The 25464-nt window shown below is 40.8% G+C and overlaps 1 protein-coding gene across 1 annotated transcript; it reads right to left on the minus strand.

Moving 5' to 3' along the window:
• Positions 1 to 8232: 8232 nt before the first annotated feature.
• Positions 8233 to 24937, minus strand: COLGALT1 (collagen beta(1-O)galactosyltransferase 1). Its single transcript, XM_053464284.1, has 12 exons — positions 24670 to 24937; positions 21794 to 21904; positions 21121 to 21238; positions 18566 to 18700; positions 18162 to 18366; positions 17871 to 17990; positions 17122 to 17198; positions 16171 to 16277; positions 10486 to 10618; positions 10203 to 10330; positions 9634 to 9840; positions 8233 to 8790 (listed from the first exon to the last, which is right to left on the minus strand). Exons 1-12 carry the CDS (start codon positions 24882 to 24884, stop codon positions 8523 to 8525), a joined length of 1824 nt encoding a protein of 607 aa, XP_053320259.1. The 5' UTR covers positions 24885 to 24937; the 3' UTR covers positions 8233 to 8522.
• Positions 24938 to 25464: the final 527 nt, after the last annotated feature.

Raw genomic sequence — 25464 nt, forward strand, 5'->3', positions numbered from 1 at the left:
ATTCCTTTCAAACTAATAAAAAAAAATACCTAGAAGTTGCAGCCCTGTTGCTGCAGCTGTCCTCCTACTCAGTGCTAGGACAATTTGTGCCACTGATTGGCTGCTTAAAACAGCCAATCAGGGATAGGAAAGCCCTCCCCGAGCTGGGGTCGAGGAAAGGGCACAATAGATATAGGTGGATCAAGCAAGCGGCTATCATCAAGGTACGGATGACGGCTAGAGTTTCAGTATAACTTTGTCAATTCCTAACCTGTAGTAGACACTAGTAGTAGCACTCTGTTAACCCCCAATACCCCAAAAACCATCTAATTTCACTCCATTCAGCTCTCCTATTTCCTACCACACATTTTTTTGCCAAACACTTACAATATCCCTTTATTAACATCTCTTTTGCCAGAGGCATACAATATCACAGCACAATCATCTTTAATATACAACATTATTCCATAAAGATCAGCAGTCTCCTTATTAAAATCTATAAACGCCATCAAATGGTCTTATTTAGTACCGAACTGCACTATGAAAGAGCTGGGACTAGAAAAAATAGCTATAAGCATAATAAAATTGGAAATTGAGTTATGCCCCACTAAAATCTAAATTGGAAACTATTTGAATACCCATTTGCATGGTTGGCCAACTCTGTATTTGTAACCGCCATCATGCAATGAACGTGCTTCCCCTTATCTCTCTATAGCTGAATGCGTTCTGTCCTCAGTGACCTACCTCTTATGTACTCCGCGCACAACAGCAGACACAAACCTGAGGAAAGAATTTCAGACAGGGTCAGGAGGAACTTTTTTTAAGGTAGGGTGGACACACAGCCTAACGGACACAATCTGACACCCTTTAACGCTGAGGCCGAATTATATCCCCAGTTAAATGGGTTGGTCCCCTGATTTTTTTAGGGACATTATTTGTCCTCACGAGTATTGCCTAAATTATTTTTGAAAAAATAACTTGGTATTTTGGTTTAAATGTCATCTACCATAGTTGACATATTTTTATATATTACCACCACCACCACAAATTATTGTATTGAAAAAAATGCATAAGTTCATTAATCACATAAAAATTCCTCCATGACTCGAGAATCGAACACTGAACAAAATGGCTAGAAAGATTGCAAACCGAAACGAATTGATTTAACTCCTCTCTGCACAATTTTTTTTTGTTTTGTTTTCTATTCGACTGTTTTGTTTGTTCCTCTTTTTTTTTGTTTCTGTTTGTTCCTAATTCTTTGACTTTCTGTCCATCTTAATCTATGGCTAAGACGTTATAATATGGATTTTTTTGCCGTATGTCTAATGTAGATTTATATTACATTTAAATAAATGTAAAAAAACATTCTAGGAGTTTGCATAAAAAAATTTGTTTGGTTTATAAAAGATATTGCACAACAGCCACAGATAAAATTGGTAACTTTTTAGGAACAAAAAAAAGGACATGCTATTTCTCCAAACAGATTATTGTTGGCTATACCATTGTTATTGTTCTACTGGCCTTTTGATAACATACAAGACCGGGTCACATTGTTACACTCGTATACTTAATTCACAGTAGGGAATGCAGCCATGCAGGATGCAAAAACTTTCTGTGGCCCCTCCGAGGAGCCTGCACATTTTGATTCGAGTGCTAATTTGATACTCATACAACCTGCCCAAGGCACACGAAAATCCTGTTTTCCTAGGCCCCTCTAGGCATATTTGGCATTAGGAACACACTCACCACTGAGCAGTAGTCCTCCAACGGAAGGCATCCTTAGGTGGACCCCAAGACCAAAAAAAAGAGGAGAGAACGTAAAGAGAAGTAAAGATGTACGTCTTGTAGGCATCTGACCACACGTTAGTTAGCAGATAGATGTTTGTTGTCAGATAAAGCACACTCAACACACACTCTTTAGAACTAAACATGTTTTCATACTGACTCCATCAAACATAGTGGGGTGAAAGACAAAAACATTATTAGATAAATAAGCAGTTGATAGAATGAAAATCAGCTGCTTGTTACCTTGTGACGAGTTGGATGTCTGCAGCCTACCCAACACGTACTCCCTGGCCGAGTGAGGACAGATTGTCATCATTTAATTTGAAAAATCAGAAATATCCGAAAAAGGGAAGTCAGTAATTAGGTGGAAAGAGTGAAGTGTGCAAGAAATCAAAGAGGGAAGTAAGAAACAGGAAAGTAACATTAGATTAAGTCAGTGAGGGGTTTCAAATGTCTATTTGTGGAAGAAAGATTATGAGTTACGATAAAGTAGTTTGTGTATTGTACAATATGGGGTTCACAATATGTAGCCGTCACAGAGACAGTTTGTCCATGTAAGCAATGACATCATCATTGGATTCAACTTACCTCTTTCTCTAAACTGCCAGTGCCACCCAATTCACAGAGCCATTTTCTCCAGAACCTGGTGCTATCGGGGCCATAGATCCACGTTCTCCTGATGATTCCAGTCATGCCTTCAAGGGTGGACTTCAACAAACCCTTTATTTCCATCATGCCCAGGGAAGCAGATAACCAGGCACGAGTATATAATAGAATATGAACGGTTTGGTGAGGACCAAGCAATCATATGTGAAAACATGAAGCATGTCAGATGGTGACCACAATTACAATTTTGTGGTTAATGATAGCCTCATTGTCCTGCCAGGTATAGGGATCTGTAATGCAGAGTTGGTTTCACAGCCTTAATACTCAGTATGTTCTTAGTACTGTGAAGTCTTTTTTAATAGTCTATGTCTATGAGGCCCCAAAATTCTTGCAGGTGGTATAGCTGCCCATTCGTGATGGCAAAATGCCTCCAGCTCATGCAGAGTCTCTGGTCATCTTGCATGAACTCCACCTTTGAAATCTTCCCGGAGTGGCTCGATGATATTAAGGTCAGGAGACGGTGATGGCCACGCCAGAACCTTCACCTTTTCTACTTTAACCGCTGGAGCGTCAACTTGGCCTTGTGCTTAGGGTCATTGTCACAGCTTTCGTGCAGAAAAATGCGAATTGTCTGTGAGAGCTGCCAAGGTGTTGTCGGGCATATTGTAACCGGGCTTTTTTGTGGCAGTGGCGCAGTAAAAGGCTTCTCTCTGGCAGCCTGACCCTGCAGCTAATTTTTGTTCAAGTATCGTCATATTGTGCTTTACTGGCAGCTGTGGCTGAAATCTTTCTTGGTCTACCTGACATTGTCTTGGTATCAAGAGATCAAGAGTGATTGAAGGGTATCTTTTTATATTTTTTATATCCTTTTCCATCTTTATAACGTTTCGATCACCTTGTTACGCAGGTCTTTTGACAGTTCTTTCCCGCTCCCCATGGCTCAGTATCTAGCCTGCTCAGCGCATCCACGTGAGAGCTAACAAACTCATTGCCTATTTATACACACACACACACACACTAATTGCAATTTAAAATGCCACAAGTGTGGGAAATTAATCTTTAATTGCCATTTTAACCTTGTGTGTCTGTAAAATTGCCACACATTTTGATCAGGGCCATTTGGGTGATATCTATTATCATTATGATTTAAAAAAACAGCCAAACAATTATGTGATAATAAATGACATCATATGATCACTAGCCTTAAATAAAATATTGTTTTTTTGCATGATTAGTCATATTTTCAAAATCAATGCCAACATTTCACGATTTCTGCCAGGGTATGGAATCTTTTGAGCACAATTTCATTGTTCAGTATATGTAACTTATTTGTTATAATTATGTGTTTATTCATTTCTCTTTCCCGTCTTGTGGTTTCATTATATATAAATTCAAATTCACCCTTCTGTCACATTTTGTTTGGAGGGGGCCTGCTTCTTGGCATGAACCTCACAATGGCACATTAAAAGGGCTTATCAAATTCACCTAGTAGATTAGCCCAGTTGCCCAAATGTTTTGAACACACATGGCACCTTTTTGTTTTTTATTTTTAAGATAGGTTTTTACCATTTTTATCTTGTATTCAAACTGAATATTGTTTATCCCAAAAGATATAGAATATATAATGTTCCTGCTACGTAATGAAAATGTTTTTTTTGTGTTCACCATGTATGAATTAGAACTTGTCTAGTAAGGTGATAGTAACCATGAAGAAATATAATGGGATTTCCTCTTAAACAGGGCAGAATTGAGAAAAACCAGAGTTACAGTATCGACACTGCTCCACCTCTCAGAGTAAGAGGAAAAGCATGTGCATAAGCCAAGCAAATATTAAACTGGTATTAGATGACGGCTTAATAGATACATGGTTGGGTTATCCGGCATGTAGCTTCCCAGATGTTGTGGACCTAGTTTCTAAGATGCTTCTGCTTGTGCTATGCTCATCAAGTAGGGGCTTTAGTTCCACAGCCACCTACTAACTGCCCCTCATATAGAGGCCTATCTAAAAACTTTTTAGAAGGCTTTCCCCAAAGTTCTCAAGCCCCCACTTAGAATGGAAACCAGGAAGAGGAAGGATTGGGAATGATCCAGTGGAGAGGGAAAGATTGAAGATAATTGTTAGATAATGGAAGAGAGGGCCTTGTTGAGATGAGGGGAATAGCTAAGATCTCCTCCTCGGCGAGTAGAGATAACTGGCTTATGATAACAGAGGAGGGAGAGCAACACCTGGTTTCTTACTGCAGACCACTTTGATTTAAGTCATAGGTACATGCGGTTATATGGAAAGGGGCCCTGTCATATCGCATGTGTAGAGACAGTCAGGGGAGTGGTAATGCAGGTGCTGGGGATGCACGGCCATGGTAGAAGGGGTGCAACTTGCACAGAAAGTATAAACTCCAGGGAAGACGTGTCTGTGCCAGGTAAGAGACAGTCCAAAGAGAGGGACGGCAGTGTGGGCTGCACGTACGATGGGAGAGAGGATGAGGAGTAGTGTGTTTGTGTGTATATGTATAGTGTTAGCCAGTGTGTGAGTGTTGTTATGAGGTGTTAGTGTGAGCATATGGTGTTAGAATGGGTAAGTGTGTTAGTTTATGGTGTTGGAGTGTCAGTGGTGAGCCTAGAGTTAGTTCCACATGAGAAGAGGTGAGGAGGAGCAGGAAAAAAATGTGTATGTGTATCTGTATGTATGTGCAAGTGTACGGTGTGAGTAGGGGAACGGCTCCTGTAATAGAGCAGCGATAGGTTTAGACAGAGGGCAAGAGTCCCTGTAACACACCATTGAAAGGTATAGTTATATTCACATATTCTACGATTGGCCTGCTTTGCGTTTGGCATATCTGATTATAACTGCTTTCGCTACAACCACATCCAGCCTTACAAAACATTATAAAGGGGAAGTGTGTGTTTACTCGATAATCAGATTACATAGAGACACGCATCTAGTTCCCCGTCTTTATACTTCTGGGAATATGCATCCCCATGACCAGTGTCAACACATGACTGCACTGGGGTCATGCCTGGGGCAGCACTCAACTAATGGACATCTCTGGCTCCAACACCGTGAGCTGGGGTGACCCCACATATGGTTCCAGGACAATGCCCCCGAATTAAACAAAGTGAGTGCAGGCTGCCCAACAACAGGGAACCAGCAAGATACTCAATTACTGCTCAAATATAGGCACCTGTCTCAAGTGAAGCGGCAAGAGGGCCAGATAGGCTTTCATTGTAATTTCATGTGTAGCCACTAGAGACCTAGAGTAGATTTAGACAGAATTTATACCATGTCTTTTCTGTGCTCTTGGTAAGTGGTTCTGGATTGGTGTTGGATTTGGCATGATGGTATAATATTTGTGTGTTGGCTGCCAAAGGTACTTTGGGCAACTATATTGTCTGTATTCCCCAGTGTGCTACTTACTGAACAGGTCACGTAGGGAGTTCTCAGGAATCACAAAAAATACACATATGGCTACAAGTCAAGTTATGGTGACAGCTCCCTTTTGGAGTCATGCAAGACACTTAACTTCTGATGGTCTTGGCTTGCCATAAGATGTCTTCATCCTCAGAATACTTGACACGACTTTAGTCAAATGGAACTTTATAGGATTAAACCATGACAACATCTGGCCAACATCAGTGCCAGTTCTTTATGAATCTTTCTACAAATTGAATCCCTTCAAGGAAAGATCAACCAAAACCGCATTTTCTAGTGCCGGAATTCTAAAAGTCAGAAACGGTTAAATGTTGGATTGGAACTTTCAAGGTTCTGAGTTTACAGGCAACCCCAGTACATTTCCATCATCGGGGGGGGGGGGGCGAGCTTGTCCTTTAAAACTCTTAGTAAATACCCAGAGATAAAACTAATATTTAACTGACCAATTTGCTACACAGAGTATTTCCTTCTAATTATCTCCCAGACGTGGGCTGCACTCTGTTAGCCCCCAGCCCCAACAATGCCCACTTTGGAGAATTAATTCACTTACAACATGAATAGTACAAAATTATTTATTGAAAAAAGCACAAAAATATATAGAACTCTGTAAACAGCTCCTGGGCTTCTAGAAGTGGGAACGGGGCTTGTAAGCATTAGATACCCTGCATCAGCTTGGGCACGAAACAGATCCTTCCTTTTAACTTCAAATGGGATGTTCTTCAAGATAGGTCTACAACTCCCAGGACATGGTTAATGAACAATGGTGCCCTTTTTCACACACAATGTAGTAAAGCATTAAACCAAACAGATTGAGATATGCCAATTCTGGTGCAAACATGTCAAACGCTGTGCAATCACCATGGATACCGATGGAATGATACTGCTGAATGCTCCACTTCCCCCCTAAAATGTGTGGCTAAACACAGTAATAGAGCTCTAGTGGATCTGTGGGACTGCAATATATTTAATATATTAAATCCACTCTTCCTTAATGTTATTGCCAATTCTGTATTTTATTGATTTTCTTGTTATTGTTACTTTTCACTCTCCCTATTGTAATACCGCTGCAGAATCTGTTGGTGTTCTATAAATAAAGTGTAACGTAATGTTGGTCCACGCGTACGGATTGTGGCCTCTATTATTGCAGCCATGGGTATACATTTAGAATAATCAATGTAAAAGATGCCAAATTCTGCTTTAAAGGGGGAGTTCTATTGGCAAATACATACGTTGTTTTTTAACATTAAATGCTGTTGGTTTGCCAAGGGTGGTGTTACTGTCATCAGAAACGATATTTATGTTGCATAACACAGTATTTGTAGACAAGATCGTATTGGCCATGGACCACAATGGGCAAATGGCTTTAATGCTGCCTGTGTGGCCCCCATTGATGGATATACATAGCTGCAGGCTACAAAGACATAACAATTTATAGTGTGTGACCATGTGTACCCAGCAGGCCATAAAGTGTCAGGGACAAGTTTTATTCCCAGTCCATTCCTGTCTGCAGACCTGGAGGTGAGCATTTTAGATGATCCTCTAATATTCGGGTGCGAAGACTTTCCACATAGACCATCTTTAGTCAAATGGACCTCTATTGGAATAAAGCAATTCTGCTGGACATGCGTGTTTACGCCAAACATGAACATATCAAGAAAACCATGGCAAGACCCCCCCCATTGTACTTGTTCAAAAATACAATTGCCTAGAGAAAGCAAAATGTAAATACTGGTAAGGCTAAAACGATGGGATTTTGCAGAGCTTCGTAGTTTGGTACCAGATCATGTCTATTTGTTTGGAATGTTATACTTGTATACGTTGTATACCTTGTTTGAATGATATTTTGCATAGATTAGTACTATCCGGCAAAAAAATTCACTTTTTTATCCTGTAATAATTTTTTTTTTTTTAAAAGCTGGACTATACATTTTTTAAATTGCCGCGTTATGATATTGCCTTGGTTTCCCATAGACACCGTAGGGTTAACTACCCTGAAGTGCCTTTGAACGGATAGGACTGATGGAATGACTGAAGAAAAAGGTTTAGAAATTTTGACTCCCAAACGAAGGAACTCAACGTTAATTGCAGCTATCCCATCGTTTCCTGAAAGTAGGCCATTTATACAAAAAGTAGCTGAAATCCTAATCTATATACAAACAAAACAGGCACCAACTTTTCACCATTCGACCTCAAAAGGGGAAGGAAATGTGCCTCTACGGGTAATTCTGAACTATAAATTAAGTTAGCACCCAGACATTCCACCCTTATATTATTATTAAAATAGAAAAAGCATCCGTCACAGCGACAGCTCATAGACTAATCGGGGAGCCCCCCCTCCCATTTTACATTAAAAAAAGCATTAGATCTCCTGTTAACAGGTTAGCTGCCAGCTGGCATGTACCATATTCTAACTGCACAGGGTTTTCCACTCGTACAGCTTAATATTTTACTTATTGGATAATCCTGGAATAAGGCATTTACATTATTCTAAAAATAAAAGCACCCTTTTGTCCCATGCAGAGATATAGCCCAGTAACCAGCATTGATGTTCCGTGGGAATACATTAGAGAAGAAATGGGTCATGGTAGGAGATCATTACTGCGGCAATAAGTTAGTGAATCCCAGGCGTCCCGTTTTTCAGCGACGAGCAGCACTCTATGCTCAGAACTTTGATGCTGGTGTATTAAAGCTGTAAAGGTTAGGGAAGTAGGCCACTGCCGTGTCATAACTCATCTCGGGCAGCATTGTCGAAGGAGGAACGTAGGGATGGGGTATTCATGGCTTCGCTCCGCAGCTTCTCTTGCTGTTGCGTCTTCTGTGACTTGGCCCTGTCCCAATCGGTGGACTCCGTCACATTGTCCCACACCACGGAGGTTTCAGTGTCACTAATGTAGCCTTCGTCCCCAGTGTAGTGTGTAGGATACAACAGGAGGGGCTCCACTGAGAAGGCGAGCAAGTCCCGCGGTGAGAATTGCTTGGAATAATCAGAGCTGCAAAGAGCGGAGAAGGAAGAAATGTTGGTAAAGATAATGAAGAAGAGGAAAAAAAAAAAACAATGCGCCATCTCATAGGCTTATCTTATGGCAGACCAAACGTTGAATGGGATGTATGTATTTTTCTCTATGTATTTTTCCCAAAAATAGCCCTTCTGTAATTCCCTTCCTCATTTGATAATACAGTACAGACGACTCTCCTGTGTTTAACACACGGTTAAGTATTTAATAATATTGGTCCACAACCACACCAATAATTGTATGAGTGGACCCATCAATGTCCAAGCCTTCTTGATGCATCCTTCAATGTGTTATTTATTACCCATCAACAGAGCCTGTTTTCAGAAGATAAGAGTGACCTTGAGAAATCAGGGACCATATCAAGCCAATTTGGTGCTAAGTGTAGAGCAATCTGCATGACCATTAACCCCTTAGTGACAAAGCCCGTACATGTACGGGCTCAAAATGCATTGTTTTCAATGGGTTTATGGACCGCCCATTGTCCTTAAGGGGTTAATTTTGTTTTAACTGTGTTTGGCCCAGAACCTGTATAAATGTAACTCACGGTAATATGGGATGGCATGGAGCAAACAGAATTAATATATGTTTGACATCAGACTAGGATGTTGAGTTGGCTGCTGGATTTTTCTTTTCATGCAAATGCTATTTCGACAATGACTGGCTTCTTTCATTCTATTACCACGAAGCCATAAAGCACCTGGCGTCCCATAGGGTAAGAACGTTTCTATTGTTTTATCATATTGGTAATAATAGGAAGCTGAACTAGAAGATAATTGTATGTTTAGACTGCAATGTAACATGTAAAATGTAGGCACTCACATAGGATGTTTGTCATACATGACCGGTAGGAATTCATCCACAGGCAACATCTTCGACAAGGGCTCAGCATTAAGCAGTTTTCTCGCCCCACGCAGGGAGATCAGATATGCCAGAGTCCAATATGAATAGTCCGACACCACTAAATTACGGACCCCGGGAACAGGCTCTTCGGGTTCATCCACCTGCATCCGTTTTCTGCCTAAATAGCTAGCGAAGGAAGAAAAAAATGCTTTTAATTGGCAACCAAATTGCTAATTATTATCTAAATAGGCATTTATATTTTTTTATTCTAAGGGAAAGCAGAGGAAACATTTTGGTCTGTTTCCTAATTGAGTACCTACTGAAAAAGAAACAAAAATGATACAATTTATAACTGTTACCGGAATATCCACTTTCATTATTTATTTTTTTAACCCCAAGCTGCCCAGCTGTGAGCTTCTCGACTACCCATCATACCGCCCCAGGCTGTCTAACAAATAGACACTCCTGTGGAGCACACGTGGAAACACTATTCTAGTAATTCTCACACTTCTTTAAAAATCCATGAACCTAAGCAGGAGTTCCCTTACATGAGGTCCCAGTCTAAGCGGGCTTTCTTTATGTCCTGCAGGAGCGCCTGCATCCTTCTTTTAAAGAAGATTTCAAATCGTAGGTCATCTTCAAACACAGCCGAGACTTCAAGCGAGCGTTCAGAAATCTAGAGGAAGAAAGCGGTCACAAAGGATAGAATTATCAAGCAACCCTTTGCATAATCCCATCCGAACAAGAGTTCCTTCAAACTAATCTGCAGTTAAAAACTAATAAAATGCCCTCTACCCGACATAGGGTTCACAAAAGTAGCACTTATCTTACCTCCTTCCAGATGTTATAGTGGCTAAGGAAACACCCCATTTCTCCACGGGTTAGAGGGCGTCCATGATATGGATCCTTGTACCCAGGAAGCATCTTTACACCCATGGCTAGGACTTCCGACTCATTCAGGGCCCTTTGGAGTAAAAAGCAACCCAAGGTATATAAATAATCAATGCAACTCCTACCAAAGGAGAACAGTCATTAAACAAAAAGGTAGGAATAACTTAAATAGGGAGAGATAATAATGCAGATCCTCGGGACAGGAAGATAAAATGGCCGCTCCCTCTGTATACTGCTTATTTAATTTGTAACCACTACTAAGTGTGTTTGTTTCAGGTACCGGGCCCGTGGAAATTATTTTTTCCCCTTGAGCATAGAGGGCAGTACAAAGTAATATAGGTCGGCATTAACAAAAACTTGGGTTTTATCTCATTTTGTTCCACCGTGGTTCATTTATTTGCAAACCTGGAGGCGGCCATTGTTGTCGGTCATGTGATATTTTACGTGACTTTCCCTGCTCAAACACCACACTGAGACAACTCTTTATGGTAATGTTAATGAAGTCCTGCTTAATTCTTTCAAGTGGCTGGCTGTGTGATTATGATATTCTATGGTTTATAGTATGATATAACAACAGCACAATATTTTTGAAAATATGTTTTAATCTGATTTTGGGCAATAAAAGCTTTTGGAGTATTTTACCTTAAAACTGTCTGCTCAACGCAATTGTCCTTCACAATCTAGGATTAATGATCAGAATTATAGGGAGGTCTAATTTTCAATACTATATTTTGTACCATTATCGATGAATCATGAACCTTGAATATTTAAATAATAATATTAAGTTTATTTAACAATCTGGGAAAAAAAAAGAAAACCAAAAATGTTGGTAATAGCAGATGCCTACTCAGAAGCAAACCCGTGCCTTGGACGCACAAATATACGTTAGAAATAAAAGGCGTACGTTTGGTGGCAAACCAACAGCCAGATCCTACCACATAACTGTCAGTTTGGGTTTACGCCAAGACCACAAAAGACCAAGAAGGTTTTATGACTGAGGGCAGAGACTTTAGCTTTATAGACACAATATTCATAATGCCAATCAACCCTTGAATTTCCACAGCTTAGGTATATTTTTCCTCTGAAAAGGCAGTTTTTGCCGTAGTTTGCCTTTAGTTATATTTAACCAACGATAAATAGTTCATTTTAGGAAAAATATACATTTTTGTACCAGAAAAACAGTTTATATATGCTTATTTTAAGGCAAACTGTGCATCATAATGACCAAATGTATACACACACACACACACAAACAAAACGTTTCCACATATGTGCTAAACTAAATAATGGGAGTAACTTATATTTTCTGAAAAGACCAGACCACTTTGCCAATTGAGGCCATATGTAGAAAAGTTGTACATACATGTAGATTGCACACAAAGCACACGTGGGCAACAGTACACAACATATTGCCGCATATCTCTAGAATCTACTTCCATCGAACCTTCAGCTTTCACCCTCCCTCCCGACATTCAAGAAACATCTCAAAACTCACTTCTTCAGAGAAGCCGCGCCATCTTAGCTGCTAGAACTTCCCCGTCATCGATACGACCGCTACACCACCTCTCACCCTTTCTCTATGCCTTATGTTTGTCACCCCATTCCCTCTAGATTGTAAGCTTGCGTGCAGGGCTCTCTCCACCTACTGTATCGGTTTGTCTTAGTCTGTCAATTCTCATCTTGTCAGACCCCTTGAATATATGTATTGTATCAAGCGCTGCGTAAATTGTTGGCGCTCTATATAAATAAAAGATAATAATAATAATAATAATAATAATAATAATAAGAGCAGCACACATAAGATGCCAACAGAAACACAATCTAGGGAGAATATTACACATTTGTACAATGTACATCTGCTAAATTCTTTTGTAGAATACAACTCACAGAAGTTGTTGACCACAAAAGGATCGTTAGCAGGGATCAGCTGCATGCTGGCGAGAGCACTTGACATTAGCTTTGCTGCCAACACGCAGTCAAATATTCCGACACCGCATCTGCGCGTCAAATTAATCACAGAACATCAGTCTTTAACAAAAGCCTTAGACATGTTCTTCAACATGCAAGCCTTACGTCCGGGAAAGTAAGACTCAGAGCCTCTGGATTGCCAACTCTATACCAGCTAAGGTCGAAACAACATGGAAAATGGTAAAAACAAATTAACTCTATGGCTATCCAGCAGACATTGCCCACAGGCTGTATGAAAAATTACAAGATAATTGGGTTCAGCACAAGAATGTTCCTTCAGGAAGGAAGCAGTGACTCTTGGGGGTTGTATGGTGACACGTAGCTCATTTAAGTGAAAGAAAAAAATCCCATCCCTAAAAAGACATAGATTTAATATTCCGAACAAGGCACTGCAATGGAAAATCAATGCCCTGCACAAATGAGTAATGAAGTTTTACTTTCTTCTGGCTGCTGTTACTAGAAGAGTTTCCAAACCTAGACGAAATGCAGTAACCACAGGGGACCAGATAGCTTCAGCCCCGGCATGCGTAGCATTTCTATACCAAAATGTCACGTAAAAGCACTCACGCGGCGCAATTGCCTCCAAAGGCAAGATATTTCAGAAAGCAAGAAGCAGTTATAGGAATTGAGAAAGAATTTAAAGCCAGACACTTAAGCAAATTTAGTGGTAAGAGTTTCCTGGAAGGAATTCAGAAACGAGTTCTGCTAACGCAACACTTAGAAGCCACTAGTAATGCGTGAGAACCCGCAAAGTGGAGTTCAAGTGATGAGAGCTCTACAAGTGCAGGTCATGGACAGTTTTATTCTCCAGTTTGAGGAATACAGGCCCCAAAGACACGAATCGTTGAAGATCAACATAGGAAACGAGGTCTTACAGGGAACGCTGGCCAATACCCAAGCCTGTGCCAATATTGATGAGAATGGATATACTCATACTGGTCTATGAATACAAGAGACTTCTCAGGTCCAAAATATTATGCGACTCCAGAGCCTAGGCTGGGAAATTGCAGGTTCTCAGTGGGCCATTTGATGTCCACTAAAACCAACTCCATTCTAATATGCAGGTCTGGGCAGGGGAAGACATATAACTAAATCGTGGAGTAGAGGAAGATGATGCCACATAAGAGAAGATCCTCCACAGCTTCTGGTCTGGGTGAGGGGCACCATCCTAGGCCGGGGCAGCAGCCCCCATAAATGCGGCACTGTTTATCTCTACATCTTTTTGTCTGTTGGTCTCCATCACAGAACGAGAACCAACAATTATTGTAAAGTCTGACACCCCTCTCATCTCCTTGCAACGACGCATATTACATTTCAAGATCTGTATTAAAAAAAAAGGAAGAAAACATAACTCTAAAAAAAAATTAACCAACTTGCAACCACTTAGCAACAGGAACATGTATTTTTAAATTGGACTGTGTAAGGCTATCTTTCTCTTGAGGTTTCAACCAGAGTACATGTTGACAGGGACAGCTGTATTCGTGCTGGATAGTCATAGCCCACAGCCCCGGGGGTTATGAGAAGGGCTGGGGGACGTGGCACAGCCCCAGCAGGACAAATCTGGCATCCGCAGCTTAAGATGGTTTTATAGTCTTGCCAAAGACAGCTGCAGGAGAACCTTGGTCCAGAGGCAAGAAGCTTAATCGAGATTAACCGTGTCTGCCTGGAGAAAAAAGGAACCTCAAACACGTGGACTCCTCCATCCACTTTAACATGGTCCGAAGCCATCATAAACCGATCCTTTTTCTCCTCCTACTCTTACATTCCAGACATTTTTATTTTTTGACCTATGGCATTAAATCTGATAACTATTTAGGAGGCCAGGCAGCTGATGCACTCCGAGGTTCCAATGGGACACCTTGTTGTTTTCGGTGGCAAACCACGTCCATAACATCACAGACACAAAACAAACAAAAAAAACCTACAACTCTGATTGTAAAAAAATAGTTTTCAGCTATAAACTACATAAATTGTGCATTACACATGAAAAAAATGTAGGAATGGGGATAACGAATGGTACGATATGCTTTGTTATAATGTACAGTTGCACACGGACGCGGATGTTAGACCAGAATTATAGCAACTTGGCTAAAGAGGGAAATGGCTTTGCGCTAAATCTACTAAATTTAAACTATTTTGGTTGTATGTCGAAGAACAGTTACATTTCAACATAAATAAACGAAAATACAAAAAAATAAAGAAACCCACTTGTGAACATAAATACTATAATAAATACATTTTAAGCCAGTTTTAAGAAGGAAAAGATGATGGCAAAAGAAGATGAATCGAAGCAAAAATAGCAAACCCAGAACGGACCCAAAATCAAACTATAAAACATGGGGTAGGGGTTTAGTTCTGAGTTTGGTTACCAGAACTCCAAGTCAGATGGGATAATCATAGCTGGACATTAAAGGGGAACGGTCACCATTACAGCTTGTGATTCTTTTTTAAAAATAAATATTTTGGGCTATTTTTGATTTAAGAATATAGAAATTTGACAGCAGGTAAGAATCATTCAGCCCATCTAGCCTGCAAATGTTTCATGCTGTAAAGACTCTCATGACCGTAATCAGTCCTTGGTCTTGTCTTACATTTATTATTATTATTATTATTATTATTATATTATTATCTATTATTTATATAGTGCCAACAGTTTATGCAGCACTTAATACAATACATAAATTCAAGGGGTATGACAAGACAAGAATTGACAGACCAAGACAAACCGATATTTAGGATAGCTTTATGCCGATCCCATGCATAGTTAAAGTCTTTCATTGTATTGGCTCCTGCCACATCTGCTGGCAAGCTGTTTCACTTATCTACCACCTTCTTCTCCATGAAGAAAACCCGTCCTTGTGTTATATCGAAGCCTCTGACCCTCTAGTTTTAAATCATGACCCCTTGTTCTAATATAAATGACGTCCCTGTCATGGTGTTTCTAAGTGTTTGCCGGCCCAGATTAGGCAAAGAGGACAAATGTCTGGGGGCCTAATGGCACCTTCCATGCGCGTGCATTGCCGCTTGTCCGGCAGATTGTGTAGAATATTAAGATTATGTGTTTCTTGCTGTGTATTTATTTATGAATGTGTGCATATACGCGTTATAGCGTGTAAGTATATCTGAAACAGTAGCAGATAACTGCTTTGGGGGCAATAGATTGAGATAACTTCATTGCAACAGACGTCGGTAAAGCTTCAAAGGAATAGCAGGAATTGTGAGAACATACTCCTGGTGATAAAGGAACTGATTGGAGGCTAAAGGCCTGGAGGCAACAGGTAAAAGAATGTCCTCGAAATGATGATGAAACAACAGAATAGACCGGTAATTACCAAGTAAACTGGGAACGGAAGTTAGTAGCAGCCCCATCTACGAAGACATGTTCCTATACCTACGTTAAGCAGCTTGTCCGTTGTTATCTGCTATACAAGAGTCCGTGCCTCGGAGAAAAGAGATCTAAGAGATGGTTATCTGCTGAAGATCCACCAATACTCATTTATTTCAGTGTGCAGCTACAAAGGGCCAGGTCCGATTTTAATCCCGAGTCTGTGGCGAGCTTTAAATTCACTATTCCCATACAAGCAAAGAGAGGGGGCTGACGGTCCTTAAAGAGGACCTCGTTCCTTACAGCAATCTTACAACCCCTCATGAACCTACTTTCCATCCGTTGCCTCCGACAGCTTGTAGTCTATCTGCAGCTCATACAGCGTCCTCTTCATGCGCTCTCTTCTGTCCGCCCTCCGCTTCAGATTAATGAGAAAGATCTGGAGAGGAGAGAGAACGTGTTCATGCATTTATTCTTCCACCGAATGAAGAAGAGAAAGAGAGAGGTCCCAAAAGGCAGGCTTCACGCTCACTTTGCTACAAAAGATAGAGTCGTCATTCTAAAATAAACTTCAATGTTCCCTTTAACCACGGGGTATGAAGAGGCACACACTATGTATCCATATTATAATAAACTATTATCAAATTATAAATAAATGTGTCAAATTCTCTCATTTGTCAGATTATTTAACAAATGATCAAATCACTCAACTTTCATGGAGAAGCAAATTGTAAATGAATTAATAAACACCAAACAGAAGGGATTATTTTCTCCTTTTTAACCCAATTTAACTCCATTACAAAAGTATTTGAGTTCATTTTTATTCCAGATTTGTTATTAATATTTTTTAACATCCATTGTAATAATATCACTATAATATTTGACACAATCCTGTAGAAATAGAAACGCTTTTGTACTATTATTGATTTCAAGCTTCTTCGGAGGGGGGAGTACATATTTCTTTGGAGATCCTCGCATTTAAGGTGTGCACACGATAAAATTTAGTGATGCCTGAACAGATTATATATATATATATATATATATATATATATATATATATATATATACATACATATACATATACACACACATACATGCAAAGTATATCATCGCCCTTTTATAAACATATTCTGTATGTCTTGATGCTATACATTCCCTTTTTGAGGGACGTAGCTGCAGTGCCTTCTCTGAGTAATAAGATTCTGAAAGCTGAAAGCCTTTATCCCAGTTGTCACTGTAGCTCCTCCAAGGTACAGCGTTATACCAGTAAACTTGGCACGTACCTCATCCAGGGACATCTTGTCTGGGATTTTTGTCGGAATGGACACAAACTGTGATGGTTCTGCAGGAGGGCCCTTTACTGTAACGAGAATTGGAGGAACGGTAAGGCTTCAACCCATGACCTCCACCAGCTCTATGCCAATCCTTTGCATGTTTAAATCCCCTTACTGTATTAACCTCTATCACTTCTGCTGGGAGGTGCTTCCACTTATCTATCACCCTCATATCACATCCTTGCCTTTAGCCTCTGACCCTCTAGGGTTCCATTATGACCCCTTGTTCTCAAATGTATCTTGCTTTAACTTTGCACTCTTTGGTAAATCTCTTTATGGTATTTCATTTGTATCCACATCTCTCACTTCTTTCCCCCAAGCTATACCTATTAAGATCCCCTAGTCTTTCCTAGTAATTGTTATCATTCTAACCATTCACCCTTTTTGTAAGCCCTCCTCTAAACTATCCCTAAAATGTCAATATCTTTCTGGAGATGGGGGTCTACAGAACCGTGAACAACTAGGTGAGGTCTAACCAGAGGTCTGTAACGTAGCAGAACTACCTCCCTCCTTCTGCTACTAATGCCTTCATCCTTTAAACTCTGTAGGGGGCAGATTCTGTAACGTACCACATAGACACATCACCAACCTAGAGCGTGTCCACCTACCCATCACCAACCTAGAGCGTGTCCACCTACCCATCACCAACCTAGAGCGTGTCCACCTACCCATCACCAACCTAGAGCGTGTCCACATACCCATTACTTCCAGCTTCGTATGTAAGAAGTTGTCCGTTTCATCTACGAGGGAGCTGTGAGATCGCAGAGGAACCGGGAGGTATCCATATGACTCCTTGTTACAAAGGAACATCTGAACATCTGCAGTAAACATTGACAAATCCAAGTATGTAACGTCTATACACAACGCGAATTCTCCTCAATAGCCCTCCTAAAACCCGACCAAGTTTTAAGTCCCTTTCGTTGGGATAGCATGGCAGCGGGGAAAGACGCAGCAAACCAAAGAAACTCAGGATTCTCCCCAAATCTCACCTGCCTGCCTGCATGAAAAGGCAAAGACGATGATGTCATCAAAGGCCCAAGTGTAGTCAGGATGAGGAGGGTAGAAGTCCAGATGGCGAGAAGCCTCTTTGCGTAGATCGATCAGAAACGTGGAGTGAACCATAGGGACGGCAAAGCAGCCTCGCCGTTCCCTGCGCCGGATTGGCATGTATGCCGGCGTGCGCCGGTAATATCCCTGAAGACAAGTTAGATTGACATAATGCAAGTGGGCAACATGTGACAGTTTACACGGGGGGGGGGCTTAAAGAATTAGCAATATTTCCAACCTTGGGCACAGAACAACAGGCGCCTTGGCAGATATGTCTTCAACAGTTGTCAGAATGACAAAGACTTCATGGATTTTAGAGTTAATTTTAGGAGACAATCTGCCTCACCTGGCTTGTCATCCCACACCAGAAGTTAGAGTATGCCGCCCTGGACTCTAACATAGGAGCCACAATGGTCTTGTTTTCAGCGATCAGCAGATTTAGCGTGTTGGGGTTGGTCAATAAGTTATCGGCGTCCACAAACTAAAGGGGGAACAAGAAAGGAATACTTCATTTAGATCACAAACACGTGGTCACCACACACACTAAATAGCTTACATGGGATAAGACTACATATTCTGATTAACCCTAGCATGCCCGAATGTCTGTTACAAGGAATTTATTGGTGCGTATGGGGCAATTACCGTAAAATATCGGGTATAATATGCACCTGTGTAAAATTACGCACCCATAACTCCAGCTTCGGAGATACAAGCTACCTCCGAAGATGGAATTACCCTTGCATATTTAACACATATACATGTCCCAACCAACTCCATGTATCACACACATGCAGTGACGGGCTAGGTAGACTAGGGCTAGGGCGGCAGATAGCCCTCTTGGGCAATCAGGACCCCTAGTATCTCATGCTATGGACTGTGCAGGAATTATTTGGGGGGTTCATTAGAAGATACCTTTATTCAGACCCTCCCATCGGCCATCAATATCTCTCGAACAGCTTGTCATACAGAAAAGCAATACAAGGCACATGAAATACGGTAAAAACCGAATTACAAGAAATCACTTTTCATTCTTATTGCCATCAGCCGAAGAGGTCCTACTGACCTGGCCAAGAAGTCACCTGATGTTTGAGGACTGCCATCCCCCATGTTCCCGGCAAACAAACAAAGGTGCGAGCCGGATCCACAGACAGATATAATGTCAAATTACAGCCAAGATAACCCACACACAGATACAGAAGACACGCAGTTAACAGTGGTGGTGTCCTTTGTGTGGATGGAACATATTAAATAGGTCAATTAACTCCCATCGTACACTATTTTGTTATTGCCCTGTGACTGCAGGGAATGCATACATTACCGTACAAAGATTTAGGGGAAAACACGGACATTTCTAGCTGTAACATAATTGCACAATAATGATCAACAAGCCTTTTAAACTTAAACTTGGACCAGCGAACACATTAAAACACAGGAGTGATGGGAGTGAGAAACTGCTTCTGTACGCCTATGAAGATATTCCATTAAAAATCAGCCGTTTCCGTTAATGGACAAAATTTGCGTTTGTTTCAAAAACAAGAACATTTCTAAGTGACCCCAAACTTTTGAACAGTAGTGTATGTAATACCGTAATACATATATATATATATATATATATATATATATATATATATATATATATTTGCCAAATGTCACATAGATGGTAACTTTGGGGTATATTCACTAAAGGGAGAGTTTACAGGAGAGTTAAGGTTTAAACTCCTTGACGTCACATTATTATAATGCTTAATTAAATTAATGACCCATTAATTTGGCCCAGCCATTATTGCGAAATAATGCAAAGGCATTTGGTTTTCACCCATACCCCCCCCCCCAAATAAAATAATCAAGGTGCTGAAATGGTTATGTGGGATATAAGATGAGACCAAGGACTGATTAATGTTTGAGTTTTTACATCAGCCCTCAGATTCTAGGTTTCTCCCGTCCTTGGACGGTGGTTGGGCTCTTCAAGCCTTTTTGTCACTCAAAAACCCCCAAGATTAACCCAAACACAGATCTGTGAAAACGAAATCATAATGAACATTTCTGCACCAACTATAGAGAAAAAGATAAAACAAAACAACTACAAAATGTAACCCACAAACGATCACCTTTTCTTTAATAAGATGTCCACTGACCAATATTTCAGGGTTCCCTCAACCAAGTCTCTACACCTTGTAGCTTCTTCACCTTGTGGTAGTAACACTACTCTCCGTTTAGTTAGGATTTCCTGAAGCGGATTAGGTATATTATCATCATTCTTTATTTATTAACCCATTATGGACAAGGCTGTTTTTTTTTTACTTTTTGTGCCCTTCTTGACCGAGGCTGTTTTAACACTTTTGGGGGGCTCGTGTTTAGCCATAGTTTTTTTCCTCTCTCTCCTATTTATTTAGTGTACTCACACAAGTTATACATTATTTTTTTAAGCGGCAACGACAAGGGCTTTCAGATACAGTTTTTTTCATCAGATCATCTAATTTCCTATAAACAAAATAATAAAATATTATGAAAAAAACCTGAAAAACACCTTTTCCTCACTTTTATTTAAAAAATCTTTTACTGGTCGTTTAGGAGTCAAGCACCAACTTATTACGCAGCGCTGTACAACAACAACAACCACACATACAAACAGGAGTTGAGGACCCTGCACATGAGTTTGCCATCGAGGTATAGATTTGTACCGAGTTTGCCGTGGGGGGAAAAAAAACAAAAGGAAACTTGGTAAAGATGATACCTTCATTGGCTAACAGCAATAGATTGCAAGCTTTCACGACTACTCAGGTCTCAAAACCTTGTAATCTATTGCAAATCAGATCTACTCAGCCACCAGTTTTCCAACGGGGACCTTTAAGCAGCTTAGGTTTTTCGCCTAGCGTAACTCCATGAGCATCCTTCACATACCATGATGTAGTCGGCCCACATCTCCCGCGCAGAGGTTAGCGCAGCCTGACGGAGCTTCATGATGTATTCGTAGCGGTTGCGTGACCAGTGCTTGGGGCCCTCCTCGTCCTGGTACCATCTGAAGAAAGAGTGGAAACATCATGTCGCACAATGCTAATGAAATCGATTCCTCCATAGACTTTCATTAGTCCAAGTTGGTGATTAAGACCTAGCCATTCTTTTCTTTACCACAAGGCAGTGTGATATGGAGTTAGGGTGTTTGTCTAGTAGATCAGGTTAGGATAACACATACAAATGGCTAATACACAGCTGCCTGAAAACATTATTTTATGCATAAAGTAGTTCTACTGAAAAAACATATATTTTGAAACATTATTTTTAATCTGATACTCGAATAAAAAATGGTGGGAGCTCTTATTTAATAACAGAAAAAAGTATGTGTTTTGGTATCGTAAATAAATTATTTAAGTTAATTGATTTAGAGCTGCTCTTTCGGGCGAGCCGTTCCAGCTAACCGTGGAACATGTTGAGATGAGGACATTACGGAAGGTCTGCACAACGTCGCCGTGAGGAGAACCGTCATGCACCCATCCACGTGTTTATCGTGCTTTGTCAAACTCCCGTGATTTGGCAGGGTACCTCTGGGTCGAGTTCAGAAGCTCTACTTTAGTACCTGGGATGTTCCTGTGGCCTCCACTCCACGTGGTGGTACTGGCTCTGCACGTTTATGAGCCATTCTCTCAGAATGCTGCTTGTATTGTCCAAATTATGATCGGTGGCAACCCTGTGGGAGACAATACACCGAATTAGGTTCATACAGCTTTTCCACGTCATGACCCAAGATAAATATTAAAACTCCCCAAATATTTATATATATATATTTATATATAATATATATACTACAAAATGAGTGTGCCTGCTCCTGGCTTCTATGGGATTGGCTGTTAATGTAAATCCTGTACTAGGTTCATTTATTTTCTTACTTGTCCATGGTAATGTTGGTGATTTGCCCTACATTTATTCTCTTCCCAGAGCATTAGCTGTGCCAATGCACTCAGGTAACTGAAAGAGCCGTAACAAAGGATCACCGGTCACCGTCAGGCTGGAAGTCGCAAGCGTATTCCGTTACATAGTACTGAACTTAAATATTTAACGGGAAAAGAAAGTCATACAAGCTGGTATCTGTACATTAGTTAACAGGAAGGGGGACTAGGAATTGCCCACCACAACTCTGGAGATAAAGCTTGATTCTTTGATGGGTCGGTCATCATCACATTTACTCACTAAATGTAACTATATTAAGCAATATATCTATATTAAAAATAACTATTATTATGTAAATCCAGGGAACGGGCTGCTAACACGATAAATACATAAAGTAATGTTCTAGTACATATATAGTTATTTCTATATTTATATAGTGCCATCATACTCTGCAGCGCTGTACAATAGCTAAACAGGCCATAATAAGTACAACCATCTAGATTTACAGAAGCAAAAGGTAGGAAGGGCTCTGCTCAAACAAGCTTACAATTAAATTTATATGTATTATATGTACATTGTATATAAACAGTATTACATAGCTTAATTTAGTTAATTAACTGAAAAATTTGGAATTTAGGAAAAGTGATGTATCCGCTCAAAACGACTGGTGGAGCTCCTGCACTAGGCAACCAAACTTCACAATATTCCAGCGGGACCAGGCAGCTCCACCTCAAATTCTGCGATCGCCAAGTTAAAATTCAGTGCATTACATAGGAAATAGTTTGGAAAGCAAATGTATTATAAACTTTAATTATTAGTTTCTACTGAATTCAGCTCGAGTCCTCACGTGCCCAAAACTGGACCAGGTTCAACGAGAGCTCTTTTTTATAAGCGTGCAACATGTCTTCTAGGAGAAGCTACTGAGCTTCCAGCTCAAAACCAACTCTTTAGCTCATTAAAGAAATTCCATGGAATTTCGGGAGAAGGTTCCTGCTCTGCACTTCCCCCAAATTCTTCAGGTGCTTTCCATGTCTGTGCTAGAAGGTCAAACCCTTAAAATCCATACAAGCGAATTTCGTTTAGACCCCTGGCAGTAAATAGCAGCTTCTCCTGTTCAAGATCACCAAACAGATATGTTTGCCATTGGTGATGGGAGGCTGAAAAAGGTTAAAGCCTCCCAGCCCCCAGGCAAACACCCCATCTCTGATTTTAGACTCTAAGTCATGTGTATTAGACTGCTACTTTGTAGCCAATTGCCACCAACTACCTTAAGTTATAAAGCAGGCATTCAAAAGTTTAACAGCTGGGACTGGACTACACCTCCCATGGCCCCCACAACATCTGGAGAGCTGTCACTTGGCTGCTTCTTTCTTACAGGACTATATTCATACTGAATGCTAAGTTATTAGATATAGCATTTCTCACCCGTACGTGTGTGGACAACCTTTTAAATCGGAAACTGATGGCACAGCTTGGGGTGTTACCAACAGAGATGGCCCTTAGATGAGAATTAGGCCCTTCTTGAGTTGTTACCAACAGAGATGGACCTTAGATGTGAATTAGGTTCTTCTTGGGTTGTTTCCAACAGAGATGGACCTTAGATCCTTCTTAGGTTGTTACCAACAGAGATGGACCTTAGATGGGAATTAGGTCCTTCTTGGGTTGATGCAAACAGAGATGGACCTTAGATGGGAATTAGGTCCTTCTTGGGTTGATGCAAACAGAGATAGCCCTTAGATGGGAATTAGGTCCTTCTTGGGTTGTTACCAAAGGTACAACCCACCTCACTTTATGAAATTCAAGCTATACAATCGGAGCTTCAAGATTTCTTCAGTTGATGCAGAACCAAGAAGTTACTACTAAGAAGTATTGCTACACAATTTGCTGCTAACAGAATGTTATCTTTCAAATGCGAAGGCTCTAGATCAGGACATCAAGGAGAATTGCAACCAAGAGCTAACATGCCACTTACAGCCCTATCTACCGTGTATAATAATAAATGATAATTAAGGGAAACCTTGTGTTAAAAGCAGGAAATTCACACAATCAAGGGACCATCTATTTGAAAAGTTGGACACACATCTACGACTCCCGCCGCTGTTGTACGACCAGATTTAAGCCCACGGTGACGCCAATAGGAGAAGTAGGGTGGGCATGGCGAACCAACACGGGTATAACCCATTAAATACCGGGCATGACTTTATATAAGAGAGAAACAGTGGATGCTTTGTCCGTTTCTCATGATGATGTGGAAATGTAACATGATACAGTGGGAAAGGAGAGCCCCGCATACACGTTTTAAGGTCTGTGTCATGACGGGATAGGAAGTCAGGGAAACATGTCACTGGTTTCACAAACCCCACAAGAACAAGATCAATGTGTCTATCCAGAAGGGGGATAGAGGATGAAACACCCACTTATCTACATCCTCTGAGAATATGTACTTTAATGAATTACAGCAATACTCCCACGTGGGTAACAGTGATTTATATATACTGTATATACTGTACATTATATATACATACACGTATAGTCATAGAGAGTTACTAGAACTGGTAAGCTCACCACAGGGAGATCCGGTCCTTGGGGTATCTGAGCCGGTCCAAAGCCCCCAAAACCTCAGGCAGGGACCCCTGGGTGTTCCTGGCCAGCAGGGAGAGCAGGACGGTGGGCGGCCGGATAGGAGACTCGGGGTTCCAGCGTTCCTCCGGGAAGTAACCTCTACTCAGTGCCGGGAGCAGGAATAGCAGCAGCCCCTGGAAAAGCCCGGCTCGGTACATAACGGCGGCTCCGGTCACTTTGTGCCCTCCGACTAGAAATCCGAGACCGGACGGGCTGCTTAAAGCAGTAGTCACAGTAGAGCCCAAGGAGGACGGGGATTGGTCGTTCGTAAAACCCTCCCCTTTAAGGCTGTGTATATTTGGCAGCCGACATTCGGCGTTAAAGGAGAGGGGCCTGAGCAGCTGTGACTTCTTAAAGGGATAGGCGCACTGCCAACTCAGGGGTCGTAGTTTGTGGAAAAGAAGCGCATTGGGAAGCTTGAACGGGGCTATATTTGCGCAGGATTGATAGTGGAAATACATTCTCCTAGGAATTTATACTATAAACTGGTATAGATCCACACAGCTATCCATCTCTATATACATAGATACAAACATATTATATATAAAAGGACCAAGTCTAAGAGACACAAGAAATGGGAGGAAAAAAAAAAGAATCTTGGTAATATGACCAAAGAACACATAAAGGGAAATGAGATTCAATCACATCCAGTTCCCTATAAAATTGTGTATTTTCTCTGCTTACGTCAAAAGTTGTTTCCATGGATACCATCAGCCTGACCCCAACCCAGCTTTTAGA

This window comes from Spea bombifrons, chromosome 4 (genome assembly GCF_027358695.1).
Source record: "Spea bombifrons isolate aSpeBom1 chromosome 4, aSpeBom1.2.pri, whole genome shotgun sequence".
Lineage (NCBI taxonomy): Eukaryota > Metazoa > Chordata > Amphibia > Anura > Pelobatidae > Spea > Spea bombifrons.